Source organism: Caretta caretta, chromosome 2, assembly GCF_965140235.1.
Source record: "Caretta caretta isolate rCarCar2 chromosome 2, rCarCar1.hap1, whole genome shotgun sequence".
In the NCBI taxonomy this organism is placed as follows: domain Eukaryota; kingdom Metazoa; phylum Chordata; order Testudines; family Cheloniidae; genus Caretta; species Caretta caretta.
In genome coordinates this window covers 236,755,757-236,782,426 of record NC_134207.1, presented here as the reverse complement: position 1 = coordinate 236,782,426, position 26,670 = coordinate 236,755,757, and the positions used below count along the sequence as shown (strand labels likewise).

Here is a 26,670-nt window from a genome sequence, read left to right as displayed (position 1 = left end):
TTATAATTGCATTATTGCACTGTTGGGATTAGTAGAGGTGTTCAAGCTGGAGCTCCTTCAATATAAATGGGAGGAGGCTACTGAGGGTGTTCTCTTTGAGGACGCTTCAGCAGTGGGTCCTCAAAGGGAACCTTCTCTTGTTGAATCATTGACAAGGACATATGCTCCAAATAATTATGGCAACAAAAGCCATAGTGCAGTGGAATTTGAAAAACCCAGTTCTGCCAGCCCAACCAGAATGGTTAAGGATAAACTTTTTTGTGTCGAGGATAAATAGGACAACTATGTAGCTTTGAGCCTTGCTCTTTGAATTAGTTGAAAGGGAAAATTCTGGTTTGGTTTGGGCCAAAATATCTAATCACTGTCTCTTATGTGTAGGCCAGACAATGCTGTCCTCAAAACATCTCTACCACGTGGTATTATAGTAAACATACAGTGCACTGCTTTCATCTTCAAAGCACTGTACAAACTCTTGTTAGTAAGAGCAAAGATGAATTCTACATCGTACATGGTTTATGGTTAAAGGAAAACTCTCATGTAATACCTAAGGAATTGTTTCCCTATGGGCCTGATCCAAAACCCATTGATGTCAATGGGCTTTGGCTCAGGCCCTATGCATAAGTACACAGGAGTGATCACCAAACATGATGTATGTCATAAATATATCTTTTGGTAATACTCATACATGGACTGTTCACCTTCACAATTTGATGGTGAAAGCAGGAGCAAAATAATCAGTTTTTCTATCAAGATGGTGGCCAGTTGCTCCAGCAAACCCTGACTTTCACTGATAAAACAACAGTTGATCCCGACAGAAGCCAAGCATCTATTCTAATACTTACATTTAGTATCAGTTTTTGATTGTTAATCATGAGGTGCCGCTGGCCTATCTTGCAGGAATGAACAGAACCCTCAAAGCTGGCTTCTCTTCTTCTTCTTGGATCAATCCCAGAGGGTGTCATGGGCAGCTACGTCTCTTCCGTAGTTCACTCATTGGTTCCAGCAGACCCAACCTTATCACCTCTTTCATTCCACATATACTCCAGACTGGCAATCTTAGGTACAACTTTGTGATGGCTATTGGCTAATGTTGACTTTTTAATGGCAACCACTTTACATTAGAGCACTCAGCAAGATTGTGAGAAGCTATGAGTTGCAATGCCTTCCGTCTGTTGGGGATACTGCACTCTTTATCTCTCACCAAACACAGACACTGCTGTTTTCAACCTGTCCCAATGTTTGAGAGAAACTGGAATCTGCATGAACTGTTCCTGGCTGAAGCTCAACCCTAGTAAGGCAGAGGTCATGCTGGTAGGAAGAGGAAGCATTTTGAGGTATTGGCAAGAGTTACAATCTCATTCTATAATCAGAATTTCTTTTGTTAAACTGTTGCACTGTCTTCAGGCCCTGTTACTCTCCTTGCTTCTTATGAATACCCACATAGCAGCAGTGATCAAAAATACTTTCTTCAATTTTTACCTAGCTATGACAAGATATGAGGCTGTTTGTGATGACTAATACATTAATTTCTGGGTTATGTCTCTGCCACATGAGCTATATATCTTGCATCACTGCAGTGCTGGAGTACCTGAAAGCCACATGAAATCTACAAGTGTCTTGATACTCCGCATCAGGGGTGCTTTGTAGGTAAGGTATACCAAGGAGAGAGCATTACACAGTGCTCTACACCCTGAGCTCCCGATCTGATTCCAGATGTGTTTCATGGCCATAAATTATTGCAGTTTAAGCACCAACATTGTGCAAGGTGCTGTACTCTTTAAAGCTCTTAGCTTGGCCCCTGCCTGTTATTTCAGAAGTTCTCTCTTCCTCCACTTTCCACCATCATAGATGTGATTTAGGGGTGAGTGGTGAGGTAAAAATACTGTGATTGATAGTTGTCAGGGTGACATGGAGGCACAAGTTGGGTGTTTTTAACGGGATACCCTGTGGAATCCTCCCTTATCACTTTCTGCTTCTAAGGCACAATGGAAGATTGATTTTTCTAAGCAGGCTTTCTTTCACTGATGGAGTAGCAAAACATCCCAGCAACATTACTCTTGGAAGACTACGGCCAAGACCTGATACCATTTGAGTTGGTGGATTATAATAGGGAGGAATGTTAATTTTCTTTTCAGACCAAAGTATCCTTAATAATGTATATGGCACCTAGATAAAATGGTGACAGATGTATTAGAAATGCAGATTAGTTATATAAAGAAGGGTTAGAAATTTAAAAAAAAAATCTTTTAAAAATGTTTTCATTTACAATATTCTGATGTCTAGTGCTTATTCTTGGAAGATCAGATGCTTTCATTCTTACTTTACATCATCAATATGGTACCTCATTAGTACATCATTAAAACAGCAACTCTGGTCATGAAATAGAGATCTTAAATTCAGTAAAGATATAAACATAGTAAACAAATGGCTAAACGCCCAAGGCATTATAACTAATCCCTGGAGTTTTCCTTTAAGTTTGCCGTTGTATTTTGAAGAAAGTTCACCGTTCACTTTTAGAACATAAGTTGTTGAATTTTTGCAATCACAATTACAAATGTAAAGTGTGTTGCATTTAAAAATTCCTTGTGCTATAATACATTGAGTGAGGAGTTGAGGATATGGGGCAGTAGTCTGAGCATTGCTCTGAGAACAGTGGACACCAGAAAAGCTGTGTAATAGTCTGTCGTCTTCATGTGTTCAGAGAAGCACCAACTTACTATGAAATATTAACAACTTCAGTGATATGCTGTATTATGCTTTATTTTGATAACAGTTGAATAGTTTTTAAAAGAATAAAAAACATTTGGTATAAAAATCAGATATCAGACAGGCGTGGTGTGTTTTGAGAGAGGTTTTTATGCCAAAAGAGTACACATAGCTAATTCTCCATCCATCCCTCCCTAATTACTCTCCATAAAATGACACTCTACTGTCAGGTACTTCAGAGGCAGACACAGGCTGGGGAATCCCCCTTCAGAAGGTGTTTCTGCTGTAAAGTTAATACAGCAGAATATCCTGCAGACTCCTTGTGGGGTTGGTGGACTTCTCCTTGGCCAATCACCCAAGCACGAAACCTGGAGAGCACTCCGTGTGATCGCAGGGAGTCTGGCACAGTGAGGTGGAGGTAGCCGAATACCCCTTTCTATATGGGCAGGAGGAGATCAGTTGTTATATATTGATGTCCTTGTAGCCCTCATTAGTTCAGATCTTTGATGCACGGAACCCTTTCCTAGTGTAATTCCAGTTATTGATTCTATACTAAGAATGAATTGACTCCAATTTATTTTCCTGTTTTTCAAATACTGAAAATGCAAAAGCATATTAATTATAGAGTCTTTCATAGGAGGGGGAAGAAGAAAACAGGAAGAGCCCACGAGATACCAAAGATGATGTCTTAAAATATTTTAAGTTGAATGAGATACCAGATGCCAGTAAAGATCCATGTTCGTTAACTTTGACACTGTTTGTACAGACATAAAATAAAAGAGATTTTTATTTGGGGACTAATAATGAATGCACCTTAAGTGACCAAGAGAGAATTACGAGAAGCACAAATGAGGACACGTGTGTAGAAGGAGACAAATTCATATACAAGTACAAGATAATTTGAAAGTCTTTATGAGAGGAATATTTTTAGATATAGTTTAAGACAAAAATTGTTAACCAAAGGGAAAAATGACAAATAGTTACCTTAAAAGGATTTAGTCTAAAAATTAAACAGATAAATGAAGTTTATAAACAACCGCTGTCATAGCTGACCACAGTAATTTTAGTTTTATATGGGGACATTTGAATTTAAACCATTTCAGTAAATGTCAAAGTGGCAGACTGTTGATGGCAAGGCATGGGTGTGCAAGGGTGCGAATGAGCGGCTGCCAAAAGCCTTATCCACACTGCATCCTAGACAGAGATGGTTGAAAATTTTTAATTAAAAAAACTTTTGTCCAAATTATAAAATTGAAAAATGTTTTTGACCAAACTGAAAACTTTAGGTGAAAACAATTATTTTGTTGAAATTTTCTATATTGATTAAAACCCAGAAATTGAAAACAAAAAATGGTCCATATAGAAAAAAAATGAAAAAATTTCCCATGAAAAATTGGCCCTTTTCAACCAGCTCTAATCCCACCACAGAGGCTGTACCTTCACTCACCAAGTGAGGGCACTAATCTAGGCTAGTACTGCTGCCACCAACCCTAGCCATTCATAGTGGAGTGAGGGACAGGGGTTTGGGCCCAACCTCTCACCTCAGCTAGGGGTGCGGGCTCAGTGAAGAGGGAGTGCACAGTACCCCATCTCAAGTTGTGGTAGAGCTATCACCACCAGCATGCACTTCTGTGGACCTCCCAGGAGGAATTCAGGGTCAGGCAGAATTCCTCCAAGGGCTCCTGTTCCAGCACAACCCTTCCAGGAAACCCCCACAATGAGAGTTGTGGTTTAAAGTCAGTCTGTCCCATAGATTTCAAGAGGTGTTGCCCCTTTTCTTCTGTAGGGCTTTCATCAGATCAGACATGAGATCTGGCTGTCCACTTCCACCTCCAGCTGGAGGCAGCCCCGTTGACTTTGGTTCTTCTGTCCATTCAGTGTTCACTTGTCTTTTTGGAGGAAGTGGCACAGCTTTCTTTGTCACAGGTAGTGGCTTACTGGAGACAGAGGCCGGTGGAGGTGGAGGTGGAGGGGGTGGTAGCAGGTCTTCACTGCTGCTGCTACAGGTGGGTGGTGGAGGGGGCACAAAATCTGGAGGATCTTCACAGAATTCAGGTGGCGGTGGTGGCAAATCCTCTGTCATTTCAGGTGGTGGTGGTGCTGGAAAAGTGAGTGGATCTGATGTGAAAACTCCACTTCCGCGTTTGGGTTGGACAGGTAGAAGAGGCGTAGAGCTCACAGCTGAAGATCGCCTTTGAGGCGGTGGTGGCTTTATTGAGGCCCGTTTATTCTGGTATGTCTGCGGCTGGCTGGTTGGCTGCACTGAACAGCAGGCATTGACATCATTTGGTTTCTTATCCTTTAATAAATAAAACAACAGAGTTGTGGCGATTGGTATTATAATAAGCCCATTTATGAACTAATGTTGCAAAGTGACATCATTTGAATTGGTATGGAAAGGCATAAGCTGATTTCACTATTTCTCACTTTCACAGAATCAACTCCTTGTTGCAACAGAACACAGAACTCAAATGATCTAACCAGGACTCCCCATCCTAGAAATCATAGTGGGCAGGTAGTGGCTGACCTTCAAATGAAGCCTTATACTATGGCTTCATCTGTGGGGTCCTCATTATGCACTTTGATGCTTGTGCACAGATGTGCTTGGTACCTGAAGTGCATTATCTCCCTTCAGGTGCTAGTATTCCAGTGGAGATTGACAGAGGTTAACAAAACAAGGATGATTTATTTCATAGTGATGCAGGAGGAGCCTTGGGTGTGTCGTGCTGATAGGAGAGAAATGTGGTGTGGAAACTATAGAGTGGGTTGGAGTCCTTTGGGCCAAACGCTCAGCACAGAGGGTATTTTGGTTTTCTTTCCCACAGCGGCCCATGAAGCTTTGAAAGCTGCATTCTCACTGCAAAATACCTGTTTAGAACATTAATAGAGCCCCTTTGAGCACTGCCTAGCACAAAGAATGGTGATACAATGTCACAGTGGTTTCAACTAGTGAAGCCTGTAAAGGAGCTTCCATGGTGTTCCAACCAGCTGCCCTTCCCTGAAAACATAAGATTTTTTTTTAAATCTCAATAGTGTGTGTTTATCCCCAGAAGTTAAAGTGAACAAGAGACTAAATTTTCACAATGGAAGTCATCTGTGGTCCAGCAAAATTTTATATTTGTCTGCAGGGTGGGCTTTCCCATATAATACAACTTTCAGTGTGCTACAGATGTTCTGTAATGCTAGGAGAAGCTTGCAATTCAATTCTCTGTGGCAGAAGGTCATTACACTAAAAGAAAAGTCCAGCTGAAGTTTGAGTGAAAATTAAGCACAAAGTCAATCCTAGTAGCTACAAATTAATTAAATTAGTTGTGTTAAAGCTCATGGCAGACTCATTCATTCAAATTTGCCATGATTTTTATGGCATAAAAAGCAAGTGTGGATTTTTTTTTTTTTGCTTTCTTCCTTTACATAATATTTTATATTACCTCCTTGAGTCATTGCTACTATATTTTTGGCTAATGTTAAAACAACAAGGAAGCTACATGTCGCCAATGGATAGTGACATTTAGCCACGACAGCCCTCAACGGGTGGATGCTTGGAACGCTGCATTGTGCTGCCCTTGGTGTGGTTGGCTAGCTTTGCAAGCTGATGTGAAGGGCAGTATGTGCCCTTGGAAGCACACAGTTGGTAGCAGTCCATGGTCTATATGGGGTGCAAAAGGGGGAAGACTAATTTTGCCCCTCCTGCATCAAAACTAGGGCTAGGGACAGTCTGCCCCTGTACATTCTTCTGCATTTGTGCCAGTAACATATACCTTTCCTCCACTTGCTCTCATAACAAAAATGTGGCAAAAAAACCCCACTACCCATTAAGCTCTAGTCACACTCAGCCACAAATGTAACAGTCATACAACAGCTTTGATCACTTTTTTTTAAGGAAAAAGGCAAAGCATCCATCAGCCATGTTAAGAAAAGTAAAATAAAGGTTAGCAGTTCATTAGGCCTGTGTTTGCTTTGGCAGAATATTAGGTGAACTTTCATTCAAAAGGTGATTACTAGGCCACATGCTAAGGATCAGTAAAGCCCCCTGGGCAAAATCTGAACATACTCTCTCCATTTTTTAGGTGACAGCTACTAGCTGTTAACATTCACAAGTGCTCTACCTAAGCAGAAAGTGCTTTTATATCTATTCTTGTAAATCTGTGGGATCGTTTCCTAGGATGAACACACAAGCCCAGTACACGTTCTTAGTCCCAGCTGTACAGAGATGGTGGGCAGAAATAAACACAAATGAAATATATTAATTGGAAGATAGATTGTAGTCAGCTCTGTGCTCTGTTGTAGAGCAATGAGCTACCATGGCGTGAAGTTCAAAACTTGAGTTTGGGCCTCCGGTCCCAGGCTGGTAGAAACTGTGAGCGCAGCACATTCAGTGCTTTTAGTAGGAGTGCCTAACAACCCCTGTGGTCAGTTAAAGACTGTTTTTTTAAAACAGGGATAGTGATACTGACCTCCTTCATAAAGCACCTTGAGATCAGCTGATTTAAAGTGCTGTCTTAAGAGTTTAGTATTTGTAATGGGCTGTGTACCCCATCCTGGCTCTGAAAGAGTTAACTGAAACAGGAGGAGTCAGCCATCCACCTCCCCAAATGGCAAAACCAACACACTACCCCTTAATGCTCTAGTGCTTTGAAGGGACAGAGAATGGGTAAGGTGAAATTTAGCTATAGTGCCCCAACAGAAACCTCTGGTTTGTACCTTTGTCATCTCAGTGTGTTTCTGGGCCTCCAAGCTGGCAGGAGGTATGCTCTGGAGAATCTGTCCATTTGCTTGAACAGTGCCTGTTATGTCTCAAAAAGAGGAAGGAAAACACAGGTGTATTGAATGTGCAGAATTAACCAGAACTCAAGCAATGAAGAATAAGAATTAACAAAAAAATCTGTTCGTTTTCCAGCAGGGTACTAAGAGCTAGAATTCTCAAGACAGTAATTGAACTCTCATGGATTTTACTTCATCAAAAAGGACCATGCAGAGTTAAAACGTTGCCTTTTGCTTGTTTTCCACTTTTTTATTCAGTTCTGACTGACTTGCTGTGAAAAACAAACAAGTGAAACCATTTCATCAAATCAATGACCATACAAATTTTACCTTTAAGTGCAACTGGCAATCCTAAAGGAAACAGTATTGCAAAGATTATCAGAGTGGAATTATCAGTGTCTCAAAAGGTGATGGAAGCATGAGAGTCTCTGGATTTCACTGGTGGAAAGGGGCCGAGTTAGGATGGCATAGAACTAGGGAAGAAGGTCTTTGGGCTTCAGGTTAAGCCAGGGCATGTGGCATGTGGGTAGAGTTAAGGATGGTATTTTCTGACCTTTCATTGGTTGAATTCTTAATTACAGTGTAAAATTTTGCTAACGCTTTTACTAGTGTTTCGTTTGAGAATTTAACTGTACAACAATACATTTTTTCCTGGATTTTTTTAAAATGGAGCCTGCTTACATTTAGAGACAAAAGTATAATCATTCTCTATGGATAAGGCTGTCAGATTTGAGGTCTTAGGATATTATGGATGGGGTCATCCCTTTTCATTAGTTGTCATTAGCTGTCAATTAATCACAGTTAACTCACTCAATTAACTAAAAAAAAATTAATCGCAAATAAAAAAATTAATCACATTTATACCCATACAATACCAATTGACATTTATTAAATATTTTTTTATGTTTTTCTACATTTTCAATATTGATTTCAATTACAACACAGGTTTCAGAGTAGCAGCCATGTTAGTCTGTATCTGCAAAAAGAAAAGGAGGACTTGTGGCACCTTAGAGACTAACCAATTTATTTGAGCATAAGCTTTCGTGAGCCACAGCTCACTTCACTGGATGCATGCAGTGGAAAATACATGCATCTGATGAAGTGAGCTGTAGCTCACGAAAGCTTATGCTCAGATAAACTTGTTAGTCTCTAAGGTGCCACAAGTACTCCTTTTCTAATTACAACACAGAATGCAAAGTGCACAGTCCTCATTTTATATTTTTTTTTATTGCAAATATTTGCACTGTAAAAATGATAAAAGAAATTGTATTTTTCAGTTCACCTCATACAAGTACTGAAGTGCAATCTCTTTATCGTGAAAGTGTAATTTACAAATGCAGATTTTTTTTGGTCACATAACTGCACTCAAAAACAAAACAGTGTAAAACTTTAGTGCCTACAAGTCCACTCAGCCCTACTTCTTATTCTGCCAATTGCTAAGACAAACAAGTTTGTTTACATTGACGGGAGATAATGCTGCCTGCTTCTTATTTACAGTGAGTGTCACCTGAAAGTGAGAACAGGCACTCGCATAGCACTTTTGTAGCAGGCGTTGCAAGGTATTTACATGCCAGATATGCTAAACATTCATATGCCCCTTTCATGCTTCGGCCACCATTCCAAAGGACATGCTTCCATGCTGATGAGGCTCGTTAAAAAAATAATGCGTCAATTAAATTTGTGACTGCACTCCTTGGGGGGAGAATTGTATGTCTCCTGCTCTGTTTTACCCGCATTCTGCATATATTTCATGTTATAGCAGTCTCAGATAATGACCTAGCACATGTTCGTTTTAAGAACACTTTCATAGTAGATTTGACAAAATGCAAAGAAGGTACCAATGTGAGATTTCTAAAAATAGCTACAATACTCGAAACAAGGTTTAAGAATCTGAAGTGCCATCCAAAATCTGAGAGGGACGAGGTGTGGAGAATGCTTTTAGAAAAGCAACACTTTGATGTGGAAACTACAGAACCCAAATGACCAAAAAAGAAAATCAATCTTCTGCTTGTGGCATCTGACTCAGATGATGAAAATGAACATGTGTCAGTCCGCACTGCTTTGGATTGTTATCAAGCAGAACCCATCATCACCATGGAAGTATGTCCTCTGGAATGGTCACTGAAGCATGAAGGGACATATGAATCTTTAGTGCATCTGGCATGTAAATATCTTCCAACACCAGCTACAACAGTGTCATGCGAACGCCTGTTCTCACTTTCAGATGACATTGTAAACAAAAACCAGGCAGCATTATTTCCTTCTAATTGTAACCAACCTTGATTGTCTGAGTAAACTGGCTGACCAAGAAGTAGGACTGAGTGGACTTGTAGGCTCGAAAGTTTTACATTTTTATTTTTGAATGCACGGTTTTTTGTACATAATTCTACATTAGTAAGTTCCATTTTCGTAATAAAGAAATTGCACTACAGTTCTTGTATGAGGTGAACTGAAAAATACATTTTTTTTTGTTTTTTACAGTGCAAATATTTGTAATTAAAAATAAATATAAAGTGAGCACTGTAGACTTTGTATTCTGTGTTGTAATTGAAATTAATATATTTGAAAATGTAGTAAATATCCACAAATATTTAAAATAATTGGTATTCTATTGTTGTTTAACACCGTGATTAATCATAATACATTTTTTTAATTGCCTGACAGCCCTACTTTTCATTATTAACTTAGTTCACAGCTCTGAATCTTTGTATTTTCTCTAGGAGGGAGTTATGGGAGGCTTGTGAAACCGAATACGCTGCAGAGTAGTAAATGTTTGCTAGCTGACTAAATTAAAACCCTGGAAGAGTTTTGCATGCTATCAGTGTTGTGTAAGGGACTGTGTAGAAATGTCAGTGTTGCTAAACTGAATGATGACAAAACAGAGCTTGTGGTTACTAGAAAAAACAAACTTTATAGTCTAGGATGGATTAAACGAACTCTCCAGTTTAGTCTGGGGCCTTTGGAAACTGCAACACGTGAAAGAAGTAGACATACCTCCTTGATATCTGATGCATAAATTTCTGAACCTCAATAAATAGTCTAGTTTTCTTAGTGTAATTTACTATGCTGAGACCCAATGAAGATGGAAGAAAGGCCTTTCAGAGTTATAGCATCTTTATGGATTACATTTTCAGTTGAAGAAATAAGATATGATCTACAATTTCCATATCCTGTGCTTACATCACGAGAAACATCAGTCCCTGCTATTGCTACAGCAGATTCTCTAACAATGTAAGGCACAGAAAACTGGCTGGAAAATAAGGATGTTATTCTCAGAGGTGCTCCCATTGAAGTTAAGTGTAGTTGTGGATTCGCAGGCTCTAAATCTTCTAGAAAGTCTACATGATACTCTATGACAGTGACAGGTTTCAGAGTAGCAGCCATGTTAGTCTGTATTTGCAAAAAGAAAAGGAGGACTTGTGGCACCTTAGAGACTGACACATTTATTTGAGCATAAGCTTTCGTGAGCTACTGCTCACCTCATCAGATGCATTCAGGGGTCCGGGGCCGCAAGCAGGTTTCAGGGGGTCTGCCAAGCAGGGCCAGTATTAGTCTAGCTGGGGCCCAGAGCAGAAAGCTGAAGTCCTGCTATGTGGGGCTGAAGCCCAGGGCTTGAGCCCTGCCACCTGGGGCTGAAGCTGAAGCCTGAGCAACTTAGCGTCACAGGGACCCCTGTGGCGTGGGGCCCCAGGCAATTGCCCTGCTTGCTACCCCTTTGTGCCGGCCCTGGCTTTTATATGCAGAAAAACAGTCGTTGTGCACAGGTGGGCTGTGGACTTTTTATAGCATGTTGGTGGGGGGCCTCAGAAAGAAAAAGGTTGAGAACCCCTGCCCTATGACAGTTATTTCTGCATCGGAAAGCACTGAACTGTGATTTCTTTGCTAACTGAAACCATGTAACTAGCTGGCCATAATTTATCAAACAGCCAATGTAAGACCTAGTCCACCAGAGCAGTTAAATGTGTGTCACTTTAACCACAGGACCAGTCAGTGAGACTACTTGTCCTCAAGTGCTTCTTGGATCAGGGTTTTAATGAGCACTGAATATCCTGTAATACATGTCTGAGCACAGATGTTTTTCGTCCTGGCATGTGCAAATAAAATTGCTGCATTTGTCCATTTAGTAAATAGGTCAGGGGTGGGCAAACTTTTCGGCCCGAGGGCCACATCGGAGTTGCGAAACGGTATGGAGGACCGGGTAGGGAAAGCTGTGCCCCCCAAACAGTCTGCCCCCCGACTGCCCCCCTCAGAACCCTAGACCCATCCAACCCCTCCTGCTCCTTGTCTCCTAACTGCCCCCCTGGGACCCCAACCCCTATCCACCCCCCCCCCGCTCCCTGTCCCCTGACTGCCCCAACCCCTATCAACACCCCCACCTCCTGACAGGCCCCCCAGGACCCCTGACCCATCCAACCCCCCCCTTGTCCCCTGATCGCCTCCTCCTGGGACTCCGTCCCTAACTGCCCCCCCAGGACCCACACCTCCCTATCCAAACCCCCCTGCTCCCTGTCCCTGCCCAGGACCCTGACCCCCAGGGACCCCACCCCCTATCCAACTCCCCCACTCCCTATCTCCTGACCACCCTGCCCCAAACCTCCACCCCATCCAACCACCCCCTGTCCCCTGACTGCCCCACGGGACCTCCTGCCCCCTTATCCAGCGCCCCCACCCCCTTACCATGCCGGCGGCAGGACAGGCTTATTGGAAAGCCTGGGAGGTGGGCGGGTGCAAGCGGCGTAGCTACAGGGGAGGAGGGGCCGGGGACTAGCCTCCCCGGCCGGGAGCTCAGGGGCTGGGCAGGACAGTCCCGGGGGCTGCAGTTTGCCCACCTCTGAAATAGGTGCTATGAATATGATGTGCAAAGTTCCAAGTATTAACAGTAAATGACTTGATTAGAAGATTTACAGATCACACAGCTTTAACAAACAGAGAAGCAAGACCAAACTCTGCTGTGTCATTGACTTCACTACGGCTACACATGATGCAAGTCAGGGTAGAACTTGGCCTGGGGTCTCTGCTTTTTATGTATTCATTGAAATAAATCTACTTAATTCCATGTGCCATGCTGACTATGGGCACTATATTCAATGTTTGTTAAAAATTCAACAAGGAACTTCCATAAGCTGATGCAGTCAATCATGTGGACCACTAGGTACAAGTCAGTGGGTGCAAGCACCCTGCAGAGAGATTGGTGGACCAGCTGGGATCCATAATCCAGCTGCTTAGCTGGGGGGACACATTTTCCCTACTTGGTGTGTGTAGTCTTTCCGTGAATGGCACTGAAGAACAATTCACAAACAGTGAGAGCTTTTGGGTCAATCTGGTCAAAAATGTTCTAATCTCCAGTTCTGCTGACCCTAGAAGGGGAGAGGGTGGATAGATGTAGGGCGCTGTATCCTGGCCCTCTCCGCACAGTGGACCTGTCTGGCAAAATGATATAATCAGGAAGTCAGGGAATAGCTAAATGGAAACCCGCTGCCAATGCCTCCTGGCATTAATAGCTCTGTCTTTATTTTCCAAATGGCACAAGACTTAAGGGCACCATTTGGCACTTGATCCCCAACCTGCTATACACAAGGACAGCCAGCTAAAGCATGTTCTATTACATCAGTGAAAATCCAGAGTAATTCCATGCTGCCTTCTCTCTAATTTTGTTTTATAGTCTTTCCAATGTTCAAACAAAATTATTAACAGTTTTTTAAATTGGCAAATTTTTGTCCAAAATAGAATACAAAATGTCCTGTATAGCAACAGGCCCCTTGCACAGGGAACAGCAGCAGCCTTGGTCTTTTGAACACCCTGATATATTGGCAAAACTATACACTGTGCGTTCAACCATATGAAGATTAATGTAGCAAGACAGAGATGAAAACAACATATTGCATGAGATTACTTTGGCACAAAGGACCCTTAAAAAACCACAGACTCTGCACTTTGGATGTTTGCAGATACCTCAAACGTTGGCCACAACGTTCCGATCACCATACATGCTACAAATGAGATGTGAGAACAGGAAGCTCCACCTGAGCAATGCTTCAGCGGTTATCGAGGCTGATGAAACAAAACTCCCTCTCGTGTTCGTGCAGGCTTGTAGAGCACTGCTAATAATTCCAGCCAATATTGTGAATGGCAGTTTGAAAAAATATTCCGCCCCATTTTAGAATGTCAGCCAGCAGCTGTTCATTGTTAGACATTCCATATGATAAAAAGGAAGGGGGGACAGGGGGAGACTAAGTTCTGGCCACATCTAATTAGCTGTATTTTATGTTGGGCTAGTGCAGTGGTCCCCAACCTCTCTGTTGCAATAGCATATTCATGCTCCCAGAAGAGAGTGTGACGGGCACCGGACGACCAGCCGCCGAAATGGTGGCATTTCAGCGGCGACGTTTCTTGGCGTTGCCGCTTCTGGGCGGCATTTCGGCAGCTGGTTGTCCAGCGACCGCGCTCCTCGGCGGCGGGTTGTCCGGCGGAAGTGCTCCCTTGTCCGTAGGCGGGCGCACATAAATGCCCAGGCAGGCGCCATGGCACCCGCGGGCACCGCGTTGGGGACCACTGGCCTCGTGTGATAGATGCTAGCAGAGTGTATGTATAGTCCCAATAACCTACCTGCACTAGAATGTTAATAACCCTCAATCGATAAGTCTACAGTGATATCAGTTAATAACATCTTTCAACAGGTATATGACCATTTAATATGAGCCATTCTTTCAGATTAATAGGCAGTGGAAGTGTTCGCTTGATTTACTGCTTCTATTCTATATTTGAACATGTTATAATGTATGAAATTAATCAGTATCACCACTATAGGTCATTTGTATTTTGATTGTGTTCCACTGTGTGTTTGTCTGTGTATATAATTTGCACACACACATCCATATAAATATAAAAAAACCGTCCCATGATTTAAAATCCCTGAGTACCCCTGGCTCCCACTGAAATAATAATTTAAAATTATCAAAGCTTCTCCCCCTCACACACATTCAGGTTCCATGTATAGTCTAGAATTGTGGTTTTCAAACTTCTTTTTTGGCGACCCAGTTGAAGAAAATTGTTGATGCCTGTGACCCAATTGAGCTGGGAATGAGCGGTTTGGGGTGTGGGAGGGGCTCAGGGCTGGAGCAGGGGGTTGGGGTGCAGGGGTGATGGCTCCAGGGTGGGACCAGGAATGAGGGGTTCCGGGTGTGGGAGGGGGCTCTGAGCAAGGGCAGGAGGTTGGGGTGCAGGAGGGGGTCAGAGCTCTGGGCTGGGGGTGCAGGCTCTGGAGTGGGGCCAGGGATGAGGGGTTTGGGGTGCAGGAAGGGGCTCTGGGCTGGGGTAGGAGATTGGGGTGCGAAAGGGGGTCAGGGCTCTGAGCTGGGGGTGCAGGCTCGAATGGGGCCAGGGATGAGGGATTTGGAGTACAGGAATGGGCTCCAGGTTGGGGGGGGCTCAAGGCTGGGGCAGGGGATTGGGGCACGGGGTTGGGGTGCGGGCTTACTTCGGGTGGCTCCCAGTCAGTGGCGCAGCAGTGGTGCTAAGGCAGGCTTCCTGCCTGCCCTGGCACCACGGACCACGCTGTGCCCCAGAAGCGGCCAGCAGTAGGTGTGGCTCCTAGGCGGAGGCGCGCAAGCGGCTCCGTGCGGCTCTCGCCTGCAGGCACCGCTTCCCCCCCCCAGCTCCCATTGGCTGGTTCCTGGCCAATGGGAGTGCTCGGGGCAGGGGCAGCACGTGGAGCCCTGCAGCCCCCCTGCCTAGTAGCCGGACCTGATGCTGGCCACTTCCAGGGCACAGCACGGTGTCAGAACAGGTAAGAACTAGCCTGCCTTAGCCAGGCAGCACCGCTGATGGGACTTTTAACGGCCCAGTCAGCAGTGCTGACCAGAGTCGCCGTGACCCAGTGCCTTACATTCTGTAACCCAGTAATGGCTCACAACCTGTAGTTTCAAAACCACTGGTCTAGAAGACAGCTATCCTTCTGCTGTGAGAGACATGCAGTGTGTTGTGTGATCACTTATTATGACCTATGCCTAGATTCTTGTCAATGGTCAAAACCATAGACGTGCATATGCTCAAGTAAGCCCTGCTCCTGTTCTGGGATCTCCTAGCATGGATTCCTGCACTTGCGTGGAAACCTACTGAAGTCAGTCACTCCCCATCACAACATTAAATCTGAGACAATCCGCCACCCCTCCAGAAGCCGTCCCATGCCTCTCAAATGGAGCCGCTGGCAGGGAGTTCCCCTTGACTTTGGAACTCAGTCCCTTTGCTGGTCGCCAGGAACCTGAACTTTTCCAGGCATGCTGCTCCCCCCCAGGCATTTGGGGCGAGGGCAGGTAAGGCCTGGGGAAAATATCTAGAGAATTCTGGAGTGGGATGATTTTATTTATTTATTTAGTGTTGTGATGGGGGAATGTGGAAGGTGACAATACTGGTGGGGTGGGGACAGTTTGTTTAATTTGATTTTAACTAGTTTTAAAGGCATTGGGTATTGTAATTATTTAAAGGGGGCCCAGAACACTTTTCGTAACAAATAAAATATATTTCAAATGTGTGAAGTAAAAATAGTTGTGCAGGTTACTATTATTGTCATACCCTGTTATGCCTCTTCAGCAAACTTCTTCAGGGTACACACTCCACCTTTGGGGGGCTCACCTATGTCAATGAGATCCCCAGGAGTCAGAGGTGTGGCTTGTTTTTTGGGTTTTTTTGCTTTGGTTTGGGTATTTTGGGGAAAGTTAAAAGCACAAAGATGGGTGTGGGGAGTGGGAAGCCCAGGAGAAAGGGTGGTTGGGTGCTGCCACTAAGGGGTGGCAGGTCCATGTGTGTGTGAATTGCAGAGTGAGACCCAGCCTCCCCCCCACTCACACTGCAGCAGCAGCTCCTGGCCCATAGGGACAGCTAGCCTCAATTTTCCACACTTGAGGCATTGCGACCTGGCCCCTGGTACACAGGGGCCCTGCCTCTCTGACAGCAGGGCAGCCAGGCCTAATCTGAGTGGCACTGTGACCTCGTCCTTGGTGCATGGGATCACAATACCCAGCATGGAAAGCCGAGCCCAGCCAGCTCCCTGGGACAGGAGCTACTTCAACTGGAACATATTCTGGCTTTCTTGCATTTTCTCTCCACACCCCCAACTCCCCCACACACACTTTTAATGTCTTATGACCCTTTGTACCCTCACAATCCCCTGAGCCCGCCAGTTTGGGAAATGCTGCTCTACAGTGATAAATGGGCAACAGAAAGCAACAGATCTACTAACAGATGTAAAGTTAGAAATTGCCCCCACGCTCCCCCTTTGTGACTGTGCTGTAGTGAAGATGAGTTTGCTAAAGACTCTGGGGCCTCTTGTCCCACGCTGTGATGGAAATAGTGTTCTCTTCCTTGTCTCATTCTGATTTTTAGATAGAGTGGCTCACTGCTGTCCTGATCACTTCTTGGAGTGAAAACAGCATCATCCTCAGGAAAGCCCACTGGAGCAAATGTTCCAAGAGTGACAATGTAGAGATGATGAACATGTCTTTCTCTGAATGAGAGACTACAGGATCTTGGCCATTTAGTCAAGATGAGGCATAGTGAAGGGGAATCTATATATGGAAGCCACCAAAAAAGCATTCTATTCAATGTGCCAGGAATGCATGTTAACTCTATTCTGCTCTTGGTGACTTATGTTGTAAATATGAATTTATTTCCTGTAGCAGTATCTCATGGCTATGGATTACAATTGTGGGCCAGAACAAAAAGTCTTATTACTAAGCTCATGGGACAGAAAATCCCCAGCACTCTTGCCTAAGGTTTAACCATGTCAAACAGTGTAGATACCTGTCAAGGATGATCCTGCAGTGACAGCTGGTTTCACAGTCGCCAGGTTTGCCCATCCAGAGGCCAAGCTGGCCCTTTGTACTGCACGTTTGTAGTTATCATACAGTGTCTTGCCATACTGGGGAAATAAAGCGCACCTTTAATCCTGGAGCAGAGTCAACGCAACTGTCTGCATGTCCAAACACACATTTGCTGTGAGCTGCGTTTTTTTGAACCCTTTTCCAAATTTTGTTAGAAAGCAGTTATTTCTACAAATAGTGAGCCTGAATCTGTACTGGGACATGCCAGGGAGAATCCCTGCACCTGCGTAGAGTCTACTGATCCCTGCACCCTATTGATTTCAATGGGATTTTGCCCTAGGATCCACTCAATGCAAGATAAGTGCTTAGAATAATACTATAGCACCGTATGCTATAGTCAAAGCACTTTGTAAAGGGGCACCGGGGAAGCCTGGGGGATGTCTATTTGGTGTCATCCCACAGCAAGAAACAGTGGCAATTACAGAAGCTAGGATCAAGCTACTTACTGTACACTGACTGGATGCACTGAGCCTTGATGACAACCAGTTAGCTGAGGGAGTTGGGACAGGGGGGAGAGAAGAAAATTGTCTTCATTCTCACCTTGGCAATTCTGATTCCTGTTACCCACTGCTGTAGAGTCCATTGGTCATCACAGCATAAATACTTGATATATTGTGACTCCTTTTGAATCTGGGGATGCTGGAATGAATAATTCTTGCAGTTAGAAACCTACATATATCAGGCAAAATGTAAAAAAGTCAAAGCCCCATATGGTGATTGCAATGGGAACACTGCCTTTCTAGAGCACGTTAACATGAAGATGACAATTATCAGTGTGTAAAAAATGAAATAAAAAACTGCAGCACGTAGGGATTAACGTTTGTAGCATTTGCTTATAATAAATGTAACAGGTTGTAAGAGACGTCTGCCATGCAAATACCTGAGTTTTAGAAAGCTAAAATGTGACCTACAGGTCAATAAAGTCTAGAAATGTCATGGTTCAGTGCCTAGCGCTCAACATGTAAACAGAGGAAGTCCGTTGCAATCTGTAACACATCCAGCCTGAAAATACAACATGACTATCATTTCTAAAGAGCACATTCAATTTGGATAAGCAGATCTTCAGCTGAAACAGATTTTTGTCTTTAGACTCATTGTCTTCCTGTGAGTTAGCCCTACGCTATTACTCCAAGTTTTTGTTCTATGCCCCTTTATCTGTTGTACCTCTCACCAACATGGGTGCCAAATTTCATCCTATTGTAGCTATAGAGTTATACACAATGCAACACTACCAAAAGTGATCACTTTTTCCAGGGCACTTAAATCCTTTCATTCTTTGAACTGGTTTTTGAACTCTTACTGCTACTGCTCAACACTGATCTGTCCCTGCAGTTCAGAGTCTGCTACAAATTTCAGTCAGACCGCTTGCCTGAAAATTGCACCTATTGATTTTAGACTTTGAAGGAACTAGCCTTCAATGCTACAGTAGAGTAGGATGTAAACCTGGGCAGCTCTGAAACTGCAGGGCAGGAGATTTCTGCTACCATCTATTGGTGAGCAAGGAGACGAGACAGGATGAGCAGACCTTATGTTATCCGTCCGCCCTCCCAGTGTGAACGTTAATGAATTTTAACCAAAACAACCAAAGTGCTGGATGTAGGGGGAAATTAAATGTTACCCTAGTGTGTGACAAAAGGGCATAAAACTGTACTTAATATGCCCTGATAGGCGTTGCCATAACCCCAAACTATTGCACAGCTGGACAGTACAGCTAGTCACACAGGGTTCTTACCTTGTGAGAAGTAAATCTCTTGTGGCCGGGACTGTGCTCCAGGGTCCTTTGTCACTAGGGTGACCAGATGTCCCGATTTTATAGGGACAGTCCCGATTTTTGGGTCTTTTTCTTATATAGGCTCCTATTACCCCCTTCCCCCGTCCCGATTTTTCACACTTGCTGTCTGGTCACCCTATTTGTCACTGAACCTCTTCCATAGTGCAATGATAGAACTGAGTTCACTCTCGTAGGGACCTATGTCTGGCACCTACATAGCACCTCTAGAGCAGCAGTCACTATTGCTAGGTTTGGAGTCCAAGGACCTGCATCCTGATAAGATATGATGCAGAGGTAGTACTAAGGCAGTACTTCCTTTTTGAGGCCAGAGATGAGTCTGCCTGACTATATTCCCACACTCCAGGACTAATCACTGACCAAAAAAACGCCAAAACCCATGGGTGGGTGGGGTATATGGGGTGCACTAGTGAGAAAGTGAGGTGTTAAAGGGACATATGTCCATCGGGTGTTCACATCAGCAGGTGGGGAAACTGAGGCAAAGGATTACTGCCAAAGAGACTGTGGGTGAGTGTTTTACCTACTACTCATATAAACGTATGAATAACTTATGTTGTTATGTTTCCCCAAATTAATGCTGTATTCCTTTCCCCCAATAACATTTTCTTTGTTTTATACACAAAGTTGGTGCATGCCAGTTAAGGGTGCACAGAGGCAATATTTAGTTTTCCCGGTTTTCTGGGTAGGGGTTCAAGCTTGTGGTAGTATTGGTTAATTCTAGGAAGAACCCCTAGATATTTGAACCTGGCCATTTTTGCTGCTGACAACTGCTGACAAAAGGGTTACAAAGACATTATCACTGGCTTATTTCACTGGTTTTATCCAAGTGACCTGTTGGTTGTTTATCCTGGGGAACTCCAACTCAGAACATCCAAGGTCCAATTCAGTTTCCTGGTGTGAAGAACATCTCCAGACCAGAGCCCCTCTCATATGGAGGGGCTAGAATGGGCATATGGATAATTTCAACTCCTGATGCTTGTTTCACAAGATACTAGGGAATTTTTGGTCTGACTTGTAATATTCTGTTCAGTCCAGCAGATGGCATCAAATACTTTTCAAAGGTTTTATAGCACTGGCGGATGAGGATGCTACCAAATGTCCCGGCACACTGCACATACAATGAGAGAGAGGGTCCTCTCTTCCCACCAAAATGAACAGCAGTTCGACGATCCTGTGAGTCTCCCTCAGTTTTTCAAATACCACATTTAATATCACTTGTGAGAACTTCCTGAAAGGAAATTTGTACTTAACCCAAATAACTTGGAGAAACGCTAAGAGAAGCTTTCTCACTGGAATCAACAATGCTGAAAAGGAAGTAGCATGACTGCCAGCTAAGCATTGCCATAGTTTAGGGGGGATGAAGAGCCATACATACTGTTCAAGAGAACTGAGAGAGACTCAACCTCAAGAATGCCTCACAGCGTTACCCAGCACACACACCTCCAGGCTCAGTGCACGCTGTGTTTCGGAAAGCTCACTGCAATGATCAGATGGCAAAGCAAAAACATCTTTCTTCTCTGAAGAGGTTTATTTCCCTTTTCCTTGGAAACTTCCAGCAATCAAGTGAATTATAAAGGACAACAATTCAAAAAGCAGCTCCTCAGAAGCCATAGGTCCAGTGAAAAGTGATAACATTCAAGCAAACTCCAAAGAAGCAAAAAGGGAATTCAGGCTTTATGTTAAAAGCCACAGAAACCCACTCTGCTAATATAGGGCCTGAAAAATAATCTATAACAGATCTTATTACATTTCAATGCACAATATTTCTATAGCACTTCTCCCATAGATCTCACAGTGCTTAATAACGGTGGGGAGGGAGTATTAGCACCATTTTACAGATGGGGAAACTGAAGCACATATTGGCTAAGGGCCTGATTTTCAGAAGTGTTGAAATTTCACATGAAATCAGAGAGAGCTGCAGGTTCTCCCTTTGAAAATTAGGCCTTTCAGGGACTTGCCAAAGATCAGCCAGAAAACCGGTAAAAGGGTCAGGAATAGAACCCAGGCCCTGACCCTCAGTTCTCCACTCCAACCCTTTGGCTTCTTTCCAAGTGTCATGTAACACACTGTGTCCCTCCCAAGCATTATTTGAATAGATAATAAGGAAACACTTGAATATAAAGATCTTATTTTTCAAGAAGCCTAGCAAAACCAAAAACCGTTGTGTGCAGATGAATTTAAAGTATAAAGTAAACCTTATGCCTAAAGAAAACAAGATAGAACACACTGAAAACCTACAGTGAAACAGGAACTGAAAGATGTGGGTTCTATGGCTTGTGCCTAATGCCTAAACAAGAGTGTGTGTGTGTGTGTGTGAGTGTGTGTGTGTGTGTGTGTGTGAGAGAGAGAGAGAATCTCTCAATAACATGTTATCTTTCTTCATCTTCTTCCAACCATGAAAATGAAAAGTAAGCTATAGATCTATTCAGGTATCTCATTGACTTCCTTGCCCAAAACTCTGTAAAGCTAGTTACCCAAAGTTTCTGGGAGGTGATACTGTCTACAAAACTGAGCTCTGATCCACAAACTGATGGCTTTGGAGTTAGGCCAGAAATGCCAGAAGTGGCTATTGATTTTGGGTACCTTTGTGTTTTTTAGGTGCCCATTTTGATATCCCTTGAGGAGTGGTTTTCAGAAATGCTGAGCATCTGCTACAACTGGAATCAATGGAAGTGGTGGGTGCTCAACACTTTGGAAAATCAACCCCGAAGTATCAAGTTGGACACCCAGAAAACTGAGATAAAAGTTTGGCTAATTGCTTCTAAATTCAGTTACATCCTGACTCCACATATTCCCTGCAACCAGAATACCAGCCTGGAGGCTTGCCTGATTTACCTAAAATGTGCAGAGAATGTGCTTACCTAAAACAAACGACTGCATCGCCATAAGGTACTTCTGCTTCTGACCTACACTTCCCAAGTGACTGAAGCAATCGTTTTGGTGTAGCTATTTTTTTAAAAAATCAATAGTTCCTGTTAACTAAAGAGAATACCTTTGCAGAGAAAAGAAAAAGCATTTATTATATCCCTTCCTCCCTCTATATTGTTTAGGCACCAATCCTGCAAAAACTTACACACTTACTTAGATTGTGAGCTCTTCAGTGCAGGGCCCTGTTTCCCTACATCTCTGAAACAGCTTATTAATAAATAAATAATCTTTTTACATTTGCTTCCTTCAGGTTACTGGCGGAGGCCTGATTTTAATTTAAATACTCACCTGAAATGTTGATTCTAAAGGATTAAGTTGTTTCAGGTGAAAAGACAAAAATGCTCTCTTGTTCTGTATCCTTTTCATTTCCTTTCTATGACTCTCTCATATCATCTTATCTCTCAAATGCACTTACTTCTCACGTTTACATTTTTAAAAGGGTGTCCTATAGAGTGTATACTTTATAGGCATCTGTGAGGGGATATGTTCGCTGTGAGAGAGGAGAGAACCAGCAGTGGGCCAAACTAAGAACCAAATTATCTGCTGGAGTAACTCCATTATAGAAATTGAGCAGAGAATTTGGCCCTAAAATTCTTGGGAACATTAGAGATCTGAGAGAGACGTGGCAGACTCCTGAGATACCAACAAAGCTTAGCTAGATGGGCTACAAGGGAAAATGTACCCAGCTGCAGAAATGGAGTATGATGATGCCCTTGTCTCAGTTTATCCCCAGGAAACCATTTTGTTTCATCCTAGATTAATTCAGCATTATGCACCATTACCTTCAGATTACTCAAGCAAAACCAGCACCAATAAACCATAATTAAATTCACTCAGTCACAGACACATCAGATTGACTAAACTAGTCAATTTGCATATAGATTACCTTGCTATTTGTCTGCTTTGAAGGATTTTTCATCATGGCATGAGATAACCGACTCCAGGACTGGCGAATACACACACACACACACACACACCCCACTATAATCTATTATGTTCAAAGTTTCTGTTAAATACAATGGAAAATTTCACCAAGGAGATGAACTGACCCTTCTTGCCAAAGTGGGTTCCTCTGGCTTTGGAATGGTTTCAACTTGGGCTGTTGATTAATCACAGTTAACTCACACGATTAACTCAAAAAATTAATTGTGATTAAAAAAAGTAATCGCGATTAATCGCACTGTTAAACAATAGAATACCAATTGAAATTTATTAAATATTTTTGGATGTTTTTCTAAATTTTCAAATATATTGATTTCTATTACAACACAGAATACAAAGTGCACAGTGCTAACTTTATATTATTTTTTATTACAAATATTTGCTCTGTACAAATGATAAACAAAAGAAATAGTATTTTTCAGTTAATCTCATACAAGTACTCTAGTGCAATCTCTTTATCATGAAAATGTAACTTACAAATGTAGAGTTTTTTTGTTACATAACTGCACTCAGAAGCAAAACAATGTAAATCTTTAGAGCCTACAAGTCCACTCAGTCCTACTTCTTGTTCAGCCAATCGTTCAGACAAACAAGTTTGTTTACATTCATGGAAGATACTTCTGCCTGCTTCTTATTTACAATGTCACCTGAGAGTGAGAACAGGTGTTAGCACTTTTGTAGCTGACGTTGCAAAGTATTTATGTGCCAGATATGCTAAACATTCGTATGCCCCTTCATGCTTCAGCCACCATTCCAGAGAACATGCTTCCATGCTGATAATGCTCATTAAAAAACTAATTCATTAATTAAATTTGTGACTGAACTTCTTGGGGGGAGAATTGTGTGTCTCCTGTTCTGTTTTACTTGCATTCTGCCATATATTTCATGTTATAGCAGTCTCAGATTATGACCCAGCACGTCTGTTTTAAGAACACTTTCACAGCAGATTTTACAAAACGCAAAGAAGGTACCAATGTAAGATTTCTAAAAATAGCTATAGCACTTGACCCAAGGTTTAAGAATCTGAAGTGCAGTCCAAAATTTGAGAGGGATGAGCCAGGGGTGGAGCATGCTTTCAGAAGTCTTAATAGAGCAACACTCAGATACGGAAACTACAGAACTTGAACCACCAAAAAAGAAAATCAACCTTCTGCTGGTGGCATCTGACTCAGATGATGAAAATGAACATGTGTCAGTCCGCTCTGCTTTGGATCATTATCAAGCAGAAACCATCATTAGCATGGACACATATCCTCTGGAATGGTAGCTGAAGCATGAAGGGACATATGAATCTTCAGCGCATCTGGCACATAAATATCTTGCTATGCCGGTTACAACAGTGCCATGCAAATACTTGTTCTCACTTGCAGGTGACATTGTAAACAGAAGAGGGCAGCTTTATCTCCTGCAAATTGTAACCAAACTTGTTTGTCTGAGCAATTGGCTGAAATAGGACTGAGTGGACTTGTAGGCTCTGAAGTTTTATATTGTTTTGATTTGAATGAAGTTTTTTTTTGTACATAATTCTATATTTGTAAATTCAACTTTCATGATAAAGAGATTGTATTACAGTACTTGTATGAGGTGAACTGAAAAATATTATTTCTTCTGTTTTTTTACAGTGCAAATAGTTATAATCAAAAATAAATATAAAGTGAGCACTGTACACTTTGTATTCTGTATTGTAATTGAAATAATTATCTTTGAAAATGTAGAAAACATCCAAAGATATTTAAATAATTGGTATTCTATTATTGTTTAACGGGGTGATTAATTGTGATTAATTTTTTTAATTGCATGATTAATCATGTTTACTTTTTTTAAATCGCTTACAGCCTTAGTTTCAACCTAACAGTACAAAATGAATGATGATGATGATGTACATGCTGTTCCCAATGCAATTCCCAGATAATGTAATAGGAGAGCCATATTTTAGGGACAGCTGCTTTATATTTATATTGTATAGGTGCTATCTCACATGGTGCTGGACAGTCTTGGCTTGTGCACTCACTACAGGTGTGAGAGGTAACTTCTTCCAGTGGTTGCTGAAAATTGACTTCCTGGAGAAGTATGAGCAGAAGTTTTTGCTTCACCTTCATTTCTGAGTAGCCAGAGCTGTCAAGAAAAGCGGGTGGTTTGGAAAGCTGTGCTACTATGGGGTTTGTTCTTTCTGCCACACTCCACATGGCAATAGGAGAGGTGTCCTCGTTTGGATACAGGTTTGAATGAAATGTTTCTTTCCAGCTGGCTGTGCATCCCTTTTCTCGTCTGTATCGGAGATCAGGAGAGCTTCCTTGGACCGTACCATTAGTGTTCTGTCATATGCATAGGCACCCAGAGGCTGTTTTATTATTGTTGGATTCTTTGGAGAGGGACTGCTAACACCATCACCCTGCCTTTGATATGAAAGGAGAGCCAAGGATTAGAATTAAAATGTGCAATACCCCCATTTGGCCTCAAAAGGGAAAAGGTCTGACGCCCTTTAAATTTTGGCCTGTGTTAAGTAATGGTTAGTTGAGGAAGATGGAATTATCTGCATGCTTAGATGTGCAGCTCCTCCAAGGGTTTGCTTCCTTCTGAGGTTTTATTTTTTAATAGGTTGTGTTGTTTTTCTTATGTGTAACTTTTCCTTTAAGGAACGGAGGCCTGATGGGACGCCTGGTTCACACGTAAAAGGCCTGTTCCAGTGGTTAGTCTCATTTTATTGAGAGTTATGACCCAGCATAGGCCAAGTGGGTAAGAGGAGAAAAAAAATCTTTCAAGCTTTATGGTTCCTCAAATGCCTGAGGATACATGCTGACTCTACCCATAAGCCTCGGCAGAGCCCTTTCCCTACCCTGCGCTATCTTCCTAGGGTTCCAAAAGACGTTAGTTCCAGTTTACTGCTCAGGAATTGATAGAGGCAGCTAAATGTGACTTCAGCTTTCTGGTAGATGCTGATTAGCCACCTGGGCTCCTTTCAGTTAGACAAGCCCAGCTGGGTTTGTCTCTGTCTAATAGAAGTGGGCATTAGGAAGTAGCTATTTGTTCCATTGCCTCCGACTCTTTCTGAATCATCCTGATAGGAAACTTCTGAATAAGCTAAAGAAAATGTTCTCTCTTTCACTAGAAGACACTGAGCAGTGCTCTTGAGAAACCTCTAAGATACTGGTCAACTAGCTTTTACCTTCATTATCTCCTGAGGTATCTTGATGGTTCAAATGGAAAAAAAATATCACTGAAAGGAATAGCTTCCTCTGTGCTCAGGGCTAAAGCATGTTTAATGCAGCAGTTTAACGGAAAAAGTCGGGAAGCTGCATTCACAACTCATCACTGTTCTATCAGAAAAGATTCTCGGAACATAAGAGGTTATAATCAAAGGGGCACATCCTCCTTTGATAGAATTTCCACCTTCCCTTTCCAGAAACACTTGACAATCCTACACATATACACAGGAAGATGGTAAGAAACGCTGTTCCTTGCCTTAATCGTCTCTTGAGATCCCTTCCATCCCTAAAGAAATATGAGATCATAAAATAAAAGAAAGCAAGATTTCTTTCAGGGTATACTTCATCACATTGGTATTGTGGGGGAGGATCTCTGGAGTCAGGTACTAGTTCTGTTGCTTGGATCTAGTCATCTGGTAAGATGGCTCAATGATGTTTTGGGGTTGTTTTTTGGGTGGGA

General features: G+C 42.6%; 2 protein-coding genes across 3 annotated transcripts in view; one reads left to right on the top strand and one right to left on the bottom strand.

The window, feature by feature from the left end:
- The window catches only part of LOC125631337 (protein nucleotidyltransferase YdiU), a 56,471-nt gene extending 53,653 nt beyond the window's left edge, over positions 1-2,818 (top strand). For both annotated transcript variants that reach the window (XM_075125930.1, XM_075125928.1), the window contains one exon: positions 898-2,818. In XM_075125930.1, the coding sequence (XP_074982031.1) occupies positions 898-903 (6 nt within the window). In that variant the 3' untranslated portion in view covers positions 904-2,818. The remainder of the gene's footprint in view (positions 1-897) is intronic.
- The window catches only part of APBB1IP (amyloid beta precursor protein binding family B member 1 interacting protein), a 115,896-nt gene continuing 91,968 nt past the window's right edge, over positions 2,743-26,670 (bottom strand). The window contains exons 11-14 of the mRNA XM_048837838.2: positions 17,886-17,984; positions 17,266-17,383; positions 7,408-7,499; positions 2,743-5,005 (exon numbers count right to left, since the gene is read on the bottom strand). Of these exons, the coding sequence (XP_048693795.1) occupies positions 4,463-5,005; positions 7,408-7,499; positions 17,266-17,383; positions 17,886-17,984 (852 nt within the window). The 3' untranslated portion in view covers positions 2,743-4,462. The remainder of the gene's footprint in view (positions 5,006-7,407; positions 7,500-17,265; positions 17,384-17,885; positions 17,985-26,670) is intronic.